At 38.5% G+C, this 12,762-nt stretch overlaps 1 protein-coding gene across 3 annotated transcripts in view; it reads left to right on the top strand.

Moving 5' to 3' along the window:
- The window catches only part of ELAPOR2 (endosome-lysosome associated apoptosis and autophagy regulator family member 2), a 135,166-nt gene that overhangs the window by 87,402 nt on the left and 35,002 nt on the right, over positions 1-12,762 (top strand). For all 3 annotated transcript variants that reach the window (XR_014796182.1, XM_084897363.1, XM_084897364.1), the window contains exons 9-12: positions 3,982-4,162; positions 6,064-6,192; positions 7,416-7,506; positions 8,155-8,257. Coding sequence is in view for 2 of the 3 variants with exons in the window: in XM_084897363.1 (XP_084753489.1) it covers positions 3,982-4,162; positions 6,064-6,192; positions 7,416-7,506; positions 8,155-8,257 (504 nt within the window). In the remaining variant the exon portion in view is untranslated. The remainder of the gene's footprint in view (positions 1-3,981; positions 4,163-6,063; positions 6,193-7,415; positions 7,507-8,154; positions 8,258-12,762) is intronic.

Here is a 12,762-nt window from a genome sequence, read left to right as displayed (position 1 = left end):
TTTTCTTTACCTTTAATAAACTTTAATATTATAAAGTATTCCAAATGCTTAAGATCTATAACAGTACTTCTGAATTATATAGTAGGAGTAAGATATAGGAGACATTAAAAATAGCATATAGAGGATATGGCTTTATCTGCCTTTCTTCCTATATGATCTAAACAAGTCAAACACATTTGTTTCTTAGGATGATGGGAAAACAACATGACCTTTCTCAGTGATTAGGGATTTCTGCACTTGCTTAAAAATAAAATTGTTATTATAATCTTCTTTCAAATCTTTAAAAAAAACCCAGTTTTATTGATATGTAATTCTCCTGCAATATAATATATCCTTGAAGTGTCAATTCATTGTTTTTAGTATATTCACCCCAATCTAATTGTAGAACATTTTCTTCCTAACACCTTTGGCTAGAATTTCCAGTACAATGTCAAACCCCATGGTGTCTTAACATAAAGGAAGAAGAGGACCCAGTAAGTAACCACAAGGCAAAAGAGATAACAGCAAAGGCTTCATAGGAAAGGAATCCAAGTGAGTGCTGATGTGTAGACGGGTGCATTGAGGACGTACGTGCTCAGAGCACACGTGGATGTTGAGCATGGCTTTGAAGGCAGGAAGAGGCAAAGCAAGGCAGAATGGTGTGGGTAACTAACTGCAAGAGACAAACGATGAGTGCCCAGTAGGTTATAACCAGAAAGGATCAAGGTTTGGGAGAGGTAGAGAGGCAAGCAATAGCCTGGTTGGAAACATCTGAGCCATAACGTGATGAAGCACAAGGCTGTCAGGTTGGAGCGGCAGTTGGTAGAGTCTTTAAAAGCACATGTAATTTATATCTGATGAATTCAGCCAGTCTACAAAGCCGCGGTGGATTTGTGCAGGGACGTTTGAAGGAGGAAAGCAGACAACCATGGACAAATTTGGTCTCAAAATTCATCTAAAGTTTAGTCCTCCCCGGTCTTGAATTTTATTTCAATGTAAGAACCAGCTTCCAATTGCTACCTCCATGTGGATTGTGTCTATCAATAGATTGTGTTTTATTTATACTTACTAGAAATACGCTTGGAAACCATAGTTCTTCTGTAATCTTAATAGCAGTAAGCTTTGCTCTATTAAGGTCTTGGTTTCATAAAACATTTCATAATTTTATCTCAACTTGCCAAAGAATGAATTGATTGTTGGTTTTTCACCTTCACTGTGAGCCATCTGGTGCTACAAATCATTAATATTGCTTATTAGCTTTTCCCGTCAGCCAGACTTGAAAGCATCTGTCCCCATTGGAAAGTGAGGCACAAAATCAGCCTGCCATGTGAAGCAAGGCTGTGCAAACAAAACTTTTGCTGCAGAGAATTTGAAATTTGGCTTCTAAGTGTTTGAATATTTGAAGGTGGTGCACATTTTCTAATTTTTAAGCCATCGTTTGTGCTTGGATTGCAAAGTATGTGGTTAGCTGCCCTCTTGAAGATATATTTGTATATTTTATTATTTTTACGCTTTCCAAATGCATTTTCCTTGACTTATGTTGCTTTACCATTTACTATCTATGTATAACTTTGGGGCACTAAAGTTGAGGACAATAACACTGACCTCCCAAAGTGTGTGTGGGGGGCAGATTACATGGTGGGCCCCCATAGTCAGTCCTCAGTGTGCAGCCTCAGAACTGTGCCCACTCCCCTGTGGGAACCAACTATTCCCAACACTGCAGTCACTCACACACCATGCATTACAATTTTAATTAATGTCAACATAAATCAGCAAATTTTTGAATTGGCAAAGATTAAAAAGTTGTTTTCTGTACTTGTTAAGTTTTAAAAAGATGATCCCCCCCAGTAGGATGATATTTTTGCTTCCATTTTTGGAATTTTATATTGCCTTTCTCAGGGGAGATGATAAGCCCTTTTGGATATAGGATCTAAGTTATTTTTCCAGCTGTTTAGGAAGCTCCAGCAGGAACAACCATTGTTTTACAGATGGTAAGAGAGAGGTTTCTGGGTGAAGTGGCTGGTTAGATTGTTTCATGCTGTAGGCATAAAACGAATGCAGAAGGAGAGAGTTGTAAAATGAAAAAAACCCAAAAAAACCCCCACTATTTATAATTCTGTTGAGACATTTACTCTTAAAGCATTTTCTTAAGCATTTTTCTTGAGATAAGATCGTTTACTCTTCCATAAGTGAATACTTGAGATAAAATTGAGAGGCCTAAAGGACTTACTATATATGATTTTCTATGAACTGAAAATGGCTATAGAGAATTGCCTTTAATTTTGGTCCTCCAGCTTCCATATTAGACTTATTATTGCAGAAATTGTTTTTAAAGAGAAAGATATGTTTAGCAGATTGCATGTCTAATGAAGGAAACTATTAATTTTTTTTAAGAACCATATTTAGCTATGAAAAAAATGTATTTTTCTCTTTGCATTTAGAATACCTTTCCCCCTACTGATAATACCAATTTTGTTTGACATGGCAAACCCATTTAATGGTTTGGTTTCAAAAGAGAATAATTTTATAATTACAATGTTCTGGGTTTGGATGAGTCATAGCTAATTTTGTTTTATTTCGTTTTGTGTGGGGGTGTAGGAATGTGTGAGGAAGAATGAAAGGATAAGGTTTAAAGGACTTCCCTTTCTGGAATTAGAGGCTGTCTTTATCAGGGTGAACAGTGTTAGGCTGATGGAGACCCAGTTATGGTGTCAGCCTGCCTCTGCAGGAGTGGGCTCAACAAAGGAACCATGGCTTCTGACAGCACTTCTGTCTGGGAGAAAGCTGCCCCTCTAGCTCTCATCCCACAGCCAGACAATTCAGTTCCCCCCCCCCCTCCCCCCCCCGTCCCTGGCACCTTGTGAGCTGCTGCCCCAGTGCTGGAGCTTAGAAAGAGTGAGTTAGGGTAAGTCTGTACCCCAGTTCTTTAATAGGAAAGCCTGGGACTCCTGCAGCTCGATGTCTCACGCAGTCACAATCCCCTGGTTTTCACAGCCCGAAGTTATAGGTCTTTTCTTCTCAGCACTGGACCCTGAACTAGGGGGGCTGGGACCACTCTCTCCTCAGGAAGGACTTCTGCAGCCTCCAGGTCCTTCCGATTTTTATCTGCCACCTGTGGGTGTGGGACCAGCTCATTCTGCATCGTTGCCCCTTCTACCCATCTCCAAGTGGCTTTTTCTGCATATCCGTAGTTACAGGACTCTGTTCAGCTAGATTTCAGGTGGTTCTGAATAATGGCAGTTCCGTAGTTTAGCTGTAATGTTGATGTAGCCCTAGGAGGATGCCAGCACTGCGTTTATCTATACTACCACCTTGACTGGAAGCCAGGAGGCTGTCTTAATCCCGATGTTCAGCACACATGCTGGAGTGCCTAAAATCCTCAGGAGAAAATATGTTAGCTACAGGTCTTGGAGTCTAATATCATAGTACTGGAAAAGATCCAGAGAGCAACTACCAATATTTATGAAATAATAGGATTAAAATGTGGAAGCTGGACATATTCTTCTTTAAAAATATATTTTTTAAATCACTATGTGAAAAAGTTGGTGGTAGGTACTGTGGTTGAGGGATAAGAAGAGAGTAGTGCAGGTTTCAAAATGAAAAAGATAGTCTCTGCATAGAGACTTCTGGTGGTTAAGGAGTAAATAAAGTGAGTGGATAGAAGAGTAAGGGACGTAATCACATTGTATTTTAAAGAGGAATTTCATGATGAGGAACATGCTCTGACTGAAGTAAAACCATCTTTAGTTTGGGGCAAAAATACTTGGAAATAATGTTCATTTGTCACTAAAGTTTTATTTATTTATTTATTTTTTTTGGGGGGGGGTCTCATTTTCTTACTAATGTTTTACTAATGTTTTAGATTGTCTTTATTTGGCCCTTCTAGTCTATCCCTATTTGGGATTTTTCTAGGCTGTCAGTTTAACATTTGTGCTATTAAGTGTAAAGCAAATAAAGGATGTTTCATGACCTATAAGCTTTTTTTCTTCTTTTTTTTTTCAGACACAGATAATGTACAAGTGGATAGAGCCCAAAATCTGCCGGGAAGATCTCACAGATGCTATTAGGTTGCCCCCTTCTGGAGAGAAGAAGGATTGTCCACCTTGCAACCCTGGATTTTATAACAATGGATCCTCCTCTTGCCATCCCTGCCCTCCTGGGACGTTTTCAGATGGAACAAAGGGTAGGATATTAGTTAGTTAGTCCCATAATCGGACCTTTAGCATACTAATCGTGTTGGACTCCTGTAAGTTTGTTCTAATTGTTCTTCTGAATCCATTCTTTAAAACATTTTTTTTTTTAGAGACTGAAGTAGAGTTGAGAAATATGATAATGGTGTCATGAGACTGAAGTGGTTTATTTAACACATCGTAAGGATTGCTTTTTAATGGCATTGTGTAATCCACTCTTATGGTATGACTCTGCCTTTGAGTAGTGATAAGAAGTTCTACCATATTAAGCGATTAAGAATAAGCACTTCATCTGCAGAGTATTTGTACACAGCTATTGATGCAAGCATAAAAATATACTGCCTTCTAATTCAGCTTTATATTGGAATAATAAGTCACATTTTGTGCAATAATATAAAAACTTGATCATTTCGATCATATAGCATATTATATTCCCTAAGCAAATTGTTTCAAAGTGTATAGTTGGGAAAATTTTAGTACTTATCAAATAATGTCGAAGGTGGTTAGAGAATTAGTTTTAATTTTGGTAGACAGGGATTACAGTGCATTTTAATTGCAGGTTTCTTGAATATAGCCATGCAGCATACTGAATATCCTAAGCCTTTGAGAAATAACATGAAAAGGATTTAAGAGTCAAATTGTCTTGTGTTTAAGTCTATATCCAGCAAGCTACCAATAGTGTTATCTCTCCAAGTTACTTAAACCTTTTGAACTTCACTTTTCTCATCTAAAAATTGTGGGTAATAATATCTAGCTAATCATTACTGAGCAGGTTATATAAAAATGGCTCCTGCAATACTTTGGTACCAGAAGTGTTTGCTCAGTGAACATTTTATCTTCCTACCCCTTCTCTTACTGATGTAATAATGCAAAGTGTCTTGGGTAAATTAAAAAAAATGGTTAGAAAAGATCCTCCATTTCAATCAAATATGCAAAGTGTCTTGGGTAAATTAAAAAAAAATGGTTAGAAAAGATCCTCCATTTCAATCGAGCAAAAGTTAATTTAAGTCGGGTTTATTCATAAACTTTAACTCTTTCCAAACTCCTCAACTCCCAGTATTTTTTAACATAGCTAATATTTTTAACTTCAAGTAATCAATCCATAATTAAATTGCATGATATTCTGTTCCATTTAATAACCAATAGGAAGTGTGAAATGTTTACTTATTCGTGAGGTAAAGGGTACTGACTCTAAAAGCACATGTAAGAGAACGTGTTTCAGAGTTACTCTTCTTGTAGGGGATAATTCAGTAGTAGCAGTTACTCCCAGAAATGAAGGGGGAAAATTACTTTAAAAAATTTTACATTTTTCCCTTTTCATGTAAGTCAAGTACTGTATTTTTCGGACCATAAGACGCACCGGACCATAAGACGCACCAGTTTTTAGAGAACGGAAATGAAGAAAAAAAGATTCCGAAACAAATAGTGTCCTAAAATATTTTATGTGCATTAAAACCCAACATCACAGTTATAAACACATGTAATTAACCCTGTAAAGTAAACAGCAGCATTTAGAACCATTTTAGAGCCGGGCAAGCACACAGAGACCACACAGAGCCGGGCAAGTAAAAAAACTTTTTTTTTTACAGTATATGTGTAGGCTATATTTGGACCATAAGACGCAGGGACTTTTCCCCCCCACTTCTGGGGGGAAAAAAGTGCGTCTTATGGTCCGAAAAATACGGTATATATGTGTATAATGTATCCAGAATTATTTTTCTCTCCAGATTGTTTTTGAAAAAGTTACTACTTCTTCAGGGAATTGGTGGTTCAGGATCTTTCCTTCCCACTTCCCTCTCTGCTCATTAAAATTCAGCAGTGCTTGGAACAAAGGGAGAAGAAATTGTCCAGATGCAGTTTAACAGTCACTGTTTGCCCCACTTGTCTCCTGCAGAATGTAGACCATGTCCAGCGGGAACAGAGCCTGCCCTTGGCTTTGAATACAAATGGTGGAATGTCCTTCCTGGCAACATGAAAACCTCCTGCTTTAACGTTGGGAATTCAAAGTGTGATGGAATGAATGGTGAGTTCAGAGTCAGCCTCTTGGATGTGTTCTGGCAGCAGAGACTTTTCGGTTTCTGCTCTTTAAAAACATACTACATGTGGGTATGAGAAACTCATTTGGCTACTTGCCCGTCTTCGGGCCCTCACATGAAAGCAGTAACTGTGGTGTTACAGCCAGATGACTTTCCTGTAAGAATATACGCTATTTTGCTTTGGGGTCAGTGTAGAGGTAGATGTTGAGGATGACCAGTTATGGTTATAAATACCAGAATAGATTCCAAGGGAAGTAATGAAATCTGTGTTATTTGCCATGTTGAAGGGTAGTGTGACAGTGTTTCTGCCTGGACTAGTTTGGTCTGGCTCCGCTCTGAGCCTTTGGTGAGAGGTTGTTAAATCATCTCTGTCACTTTTTGCCTATGAAGTCTATGACCCTGATTACAAAATATTGATGAACCCCACTTACTGAAAACGTGAAAACATGACCGAGTTCTATAGGATGGTTGCTGAATGTTCTTACATTTTAAGTTCTTAGCCTAGCACTTAGCTGTGCCTATGGTATGTTGATGGTTTTTGTGCAGAGGACAGATTCCCCTCTTCCCCACCATCACCTTCTATGTATATCTGTATCACCATACTGCTGACAATTGTAGTGTGTGTGTCTCTCTCATATTCTTCTGATTCTTCAGTGAGGTAGAACCCAGTCTTGTCTTTCTATCCGTAGTGCATATCATGGTTCTTAGCACTCAGTGAGTGCCAATCGAGTAAATGAATAAGTGAATGAATGTAGAACAAGGGTTAAATTAGAGAATAACAATATAGCAAACTATAAAAAATAACTCCAGACTTCAGATCTTCTTTATTAAGTGATTTGAAGTTTCTATTTCTCATTGGTTACCTGGAGACTTGGATTTTCTATCTTATTGTATTAGAATGAATGAAGATCATCTGTTTTAGTTTTAAAAAGGATAGTCACACCTCACTGAGAAATAGTTTCTCATTACATAACGTTTATGCAAAAATATGCACCACTTGGTTATTTCTGGGGAATCATATGGAGTGTGTTTATTGGTAGGTAGGAGTCTACCTCTATGTGTAATTTGCAACTTCAATTTAAAAATAGAGAATCCTTTGGAAGTATTTCTAATTTTGAAACACTACTGGTCTTTTTGTAACTTCATTTAAAAATTGTTAGAAATCATTAATGGAATTTTTACTAATAAAGATGATCTTTCTCATTTCTAGGTTGGGAGGTGGCTGGAGATCATATCCAGAGCGGGGCTGGAGGTTCCGATAATGATTACCTGATCTTAAACTTGCATATCCCAGGATTTAAGTAAGGAAAACTCATTCTGATTTTCTTCTGTAAGAATCCTCATGCCTGTTTTTCCTATAGAAATAGATGGAGTAGGACCGCCTTTATAAAATATATTAACACTGTGATAACCTTAGCAAATAGCAAGTAGGGTAATACGTTTAAGAATATCTGTAAAATCAGTGATTGAGAAACTATCACTATAATGTGTATTAGTTAGATGAAGCTGAAAGGTTTAAGCAATATTTTATCCAAACGTTAACAATAATCATGATTCTTGGATATTTAATGAGGATGTCTTAGTCCAGGTTATATACAGTAGTATCTTATAGTTTATATACTTATTTTTCTTTATTAGCATGTCATACATCTTAAAATCACATTTTTCTTTAATTTTCCATGTTGAAATTTCCCAGTAGGTGTCTTGCTTTAGGATGGGTGGTAGCCTTTATTGCAGGAGATTCAAGCACAGTAACATGGTTGTGGGGACTCCATTTAGAACAAAGGGTATAGCCAAGCAGAGATTGAGTGAGGAAAGAGTTGGATTGTGGGGAGCAGTAGATTAGGGGATGAGGAGAGCATGGCTTTCAGTTTAATGAAAAAAGCGATAATTTTGTTCCAGATTATATTTAGAAAACACTATAATATTGTAATTTTAATGTCAAATAGACCACCAACATCAATGACTGGAGCCATGGGTTCTGAATTGGGAAGAATAACATTTGTCTTTGAGACCCTCTGTTCTGCTGACTGTGTTCTGTACTTCATGGTGGTAAGTGAAAGAATGGCTTTCAAAGGCGGACTTAGAAATCTAGAAGCTTAGCATTCTCCTTCAAGTGTGAATTTATTTTTACAAGTTGGAATAAGAATCCTATTTTTCTTCCCATGCTTAGTCCCTTACAAAAGCACTTAAAAACGTCTAAAGAAGTCACTAAGAATTGTGAAATGATGCCCACAAAGAAAACAGTTGTTCCTCATGGAAAGGACTGAGGGGACCCTGGCAAGTGACACAAGTCAGAGAATATTAATCTGTTAAAAAATTTCTTCATAAAAATATGCTACCAGCAGAATGAAAATTTTCCCCCAATAGCTGTCAGGAGGGAAAAACATCCTTCCTAATAAAAGAGTAATATGCAAATTAACCATCACTCCGCTCAAGCCATGTCAACCAGCCATGCCCACCAGCCAATCAGAGCGAGTATGCAAATAAACCCCAACCAAGATGGCTGCAGCCACAGAGAACAGTTGAGAGGCTTGGGTTTCCCTGGCAATAGAGAAAGCCAAGCTTTCCACACATCCTGGCCAGCCGAGGCCTCCACTCAAGGAGACAAAGTTTCAATTATAGAAGATAAATCCCCAAAAAAATGGTAGCAGCCACAGAGCTGGAAAGAACAGGCTAGGGTTGCCCCTGCAACGGAGGAAGCCAAGCTTTCCACCTATTCAGCCTAAGCCTCCACTCAAGGCTACAAAGTTTCAATTATAGAAGGTAAATAAATTCCAATAGAAATGGCTTGCAGCCATGGAACAAGCAGGAGGCTTTGCTCTGCTCTAGGCTACAAAGTTTCAATTGTAGAAGGTAAGTATTGGGTCGGCAGCTAAGTAATTGCGGATTTTTTAAAGAAAATCAAAGACAATTTTTTCATGGAACTAAATAACTTTATTCTGTAATGTATTGCCCATTTTGATCAATGACCTTTTGCCATCTTTCAGGCAGCATCATAATCCCACGTTCAAAAAACTTCTGGTTTTTATTAGCAAAAAACTGAATCAGGTACGATTTGACATCATCATCATTATTGAAATTTTTACCATTCAAGGAGTTTTGTAAAGATCGAAACAAAAAGTAATCAGATGGTGCAAGGTCAGGACTATATGGTGGATGTGGCAAAACATCCCAACCAAGCTCCATTAATTTTTGCCGAGTGACCAAAGATGTGTGTGGCCTTGCATTGTCATGATGGAATACAACACCTTTTCGATTTGTCAATTCGGGCCGCTTTTCTTCAACTGCATTGTTTAATTTCGTTAGTTGTTCAATGTAGACATCAGAATTGATCGTTCGGTTGGGTGGTAAGAGTTCAAAGTAGACAATTCCTTTGTAATCCCACCAAACTGATAACAAAACCTTCTTTTGATGAATATCAGCTTTTGATGTTGTTTGAGTTGGTTCACCTGGCCTGCTCCACGATCTTTTCCGCTTGATATTGTTGTAAACAACCCATTTTTCATCGCCAGTTATCAGTCGTTTTAAAAATGGATCATTTTCATTACGTTTCTTTAGCAAATCGCAGCTGCTAATGCGTTGTGTTAACTGTGATTCTTTAATTTCGTGAGGAACCCATGTATCGAGTTTTTAAACGTAGCCAAGTTGTTTTAAGTGATTTTCAATGCATGTATGTGATACATGAAGCTTCTCTGCAATCTCACGTGTTGTACTGTGACAGTCTGAATTGATTATTGCTTTGATTAGGGCGTCATCAACTTCAACTGGACGACCAGAGCGTTTTTCATCTTTGAGTGAAAAATCACCAGAATGAAATTTGGCAAACCAATTTTGACCCTGCCGTTCTTTTAAGGCTTCGTCACCATAAACAGCACATAACTTTTTATGAGCTTGCGATGCGTTTTTCCCTTTGAGGAAATAAAAAAGCAAAATATGACGAAAATGTTCCTTTTGATTTTCCATTTTTTAACGAACGCCAAACGAAAACTACAAAACAGATCAAAAAACTTTTTTTACTGATTAACAGCTGAATAGCCAACTATCAAATAACAAAATGTGTTTTACATTTGTACTACGTCTGCAAACCTAAAAATTCAACTGAAGCCATATATGTGTGAAACCCGCAATTACTTAGTTGCCGACCCAATAAATTCCAGATACCAGGGCCTCTGTTTTGGTCACTAGGGACTGTGGCTGGCCTGCTAACCACCACAGGCCTCTCTCCCAGTCCACCTCATACCCCAAGGGAACCCCCACCCTGATCTGGGACACCCTTCAGGGCAAACCAGCTGACCCCCTCCCATGCACCAGGCCTCTATCCTATCTAATAAAAGTGTAATATGCAGATTGACCATCTCTCCAACACACAAGTTGGCTGCCCCCATATGGTCAAAGATCCTGCCCCTATGTGGACATAAGATGGCCACCATAAGATGGCCAGTTGGGATGGACCAGGCCTGCAAGGAAGAGCAGTTGGAGGAGATCAACCCTATAGGGGAGGGCAGTTAGGGGTGGCCAGGTTGGCAGAGTAGGGAAGTTGGGGGCAAACAGGCTGGCAGGGGAGCAGTTAGACATCAATCAGGATGGCATGGGAGTGGTTAGGGGGTGATCAGGCTGGCCGGCAAAAGCCGTTAGGGACAATCAGGAAGGCAGGCAGGTGAGCAGTTGGGAGCCAGCGGTCCTGGATTTTGATGGGGATGTCTGACTGCCTGTTTAGACCCGGTCCCGGTGGGTTTAACATCCCTCAAGGGGTCCCAGATTGGAGAGGGTGCAGGCTGGGCTGAGGGACACCCTCCTACTCTGTGCACAAATTTCACGCACCAGGCCTCTAGTGTATCAATAAGTGACAGAAGAAAGCAATGTTGTTGTGGACACTTGGAAAAAAGAAAACACTACCTTGTTAAATGTAATCAATGTATTCCGGCCACAGTGGCTCCGTGGTTGAACATCGACCTATGAACAGAGGTCGGGATTCAATTCCCTGTCAGGGCACAGGGCTCAATTCCCAGTAGGGGGTGTGCAGGAGGCAGCCAATCAATGATTCTTTCTCATTATTGATATTTCTGTCTCTCCCTCTTCCTTCCTTTCCGATATTAATGAAAAAGTATTTTAAAAAATTTAATCAATGTAGACAATGGACTTTGCAATGTATATGTAATAATTTTGCCCCCTTTTTTCTAGATGTCCTATAAATCTTAACTCTTAGCTTAAAATCTTATCTCTTGTGGATATTAAAAGGTTGTTGGCTAAGATTTTTGCATTATGATTAAAGACTGACTATATAGACATGATTTGTTTTTGTTTTCCCAAAGATCCTTTAATAGCTAGTTAATAGCCCATTAACAATTTCCTCCATGACATACAAGATATATGGAGATTTAAATATTTATTCATGCTTCCTAAGAACTTAAATGAAGACAGACTATTTTGTTCTAAAAAAACAAAATGACTCCACGGTGGTAATAGGAGATCATAAATAATCTTCAACACATCCATCTATATTATGTCACAAATAACCAGTAAGTCTTCAGTTCTCCCACCTCCGCCTCCTTAGTCCTTTAATGTTAATCCTTCATTCTCAGAGCCATTGCTGAAATGTAGATTCCTATTATCTTTTAACAGTAGCCTCCTATCCATTCTTCTTATCTCCATTCTGTCATCCATGCAGCTGTCAAAATATCCTTATAAACATAAAAACAATCATAGAGGCCTCCACATCAAGCTACCTCTTTACTCTTGGTGGCTTTTTGTTGCCTGTGATAGTAGTTCTTGAAGTGTGATCCCTGAACCAGCATCATCTGAGAATTTGTTAGAAATCCAAATTTCTGAGCCCCATCCTAGTCTTAATGGACAACTCTGGTGATGGGGCCCAGCATTCTCTATTTTTAGCAAACTTTGAGGGTAGTTCTGATACACACTAAAGTTTGAGAACTAATAACCTATAATAGAACTAATAACTAATAACTTACACTTAAAATTCTTTAGCTTGGCCTTTGTAAGGCATTTCCTACTTTTTGCCTACCTTCTGTTACCAAACCTACTGTGAGTTATCACACTTTAAAAAAAAATATATATATATTTTATTGATTTTTTACAGAGAGGAAGGGAGAGAGATAGAGAGTTAGAAACATCAATGAGAGAGAAACATCAATTAGTTGCCTCCTGCACGTCACCTACTGGGGATGTGCCCACAACCAAGGTACATCCCCTTGACCAGAATCGAACCTGGGACCCTTCAGTCCATAGGCTGATGCTCTATCCACTGAGCCAAACTGGTTAGGGCTTCACACCTTTTTAAACACCCTGAATTTGATAGTGGAGCACCTGGTACTTTTTAATTTCTCTTTCCTTGCTACTCTAGGTTTGAATGACATTCTTCCTTATGCTCTTTTGCCTGGTGAACATCTATCCATACTTCAAAGGCAGCTCAAACTTTACCTCTTTGGGGAATATTTCTTTTATCCCTTTAAGTAAAATGAACAACTCTCTGCAGTGTGCTCCTTTTGAGAAAACCCTTTTTTGATTATGTGGATGTGTTTATTATTATTATTTTG

This window comes from Pipistrellus hanaki (assembly GCF_964339955.1).
Source record: "Pipistrellus hanaki genome assembly, chromosome: 10".
NCBI lineage: Eukaryota > Metazoa > Chordata > Mammalia > Chiroptera > Vespertilionidae > Pipistrellus > Pipistrellus hanaki.
This window is presented reverse-complemented; position numbering and strand designations above follow the sequence as displayed.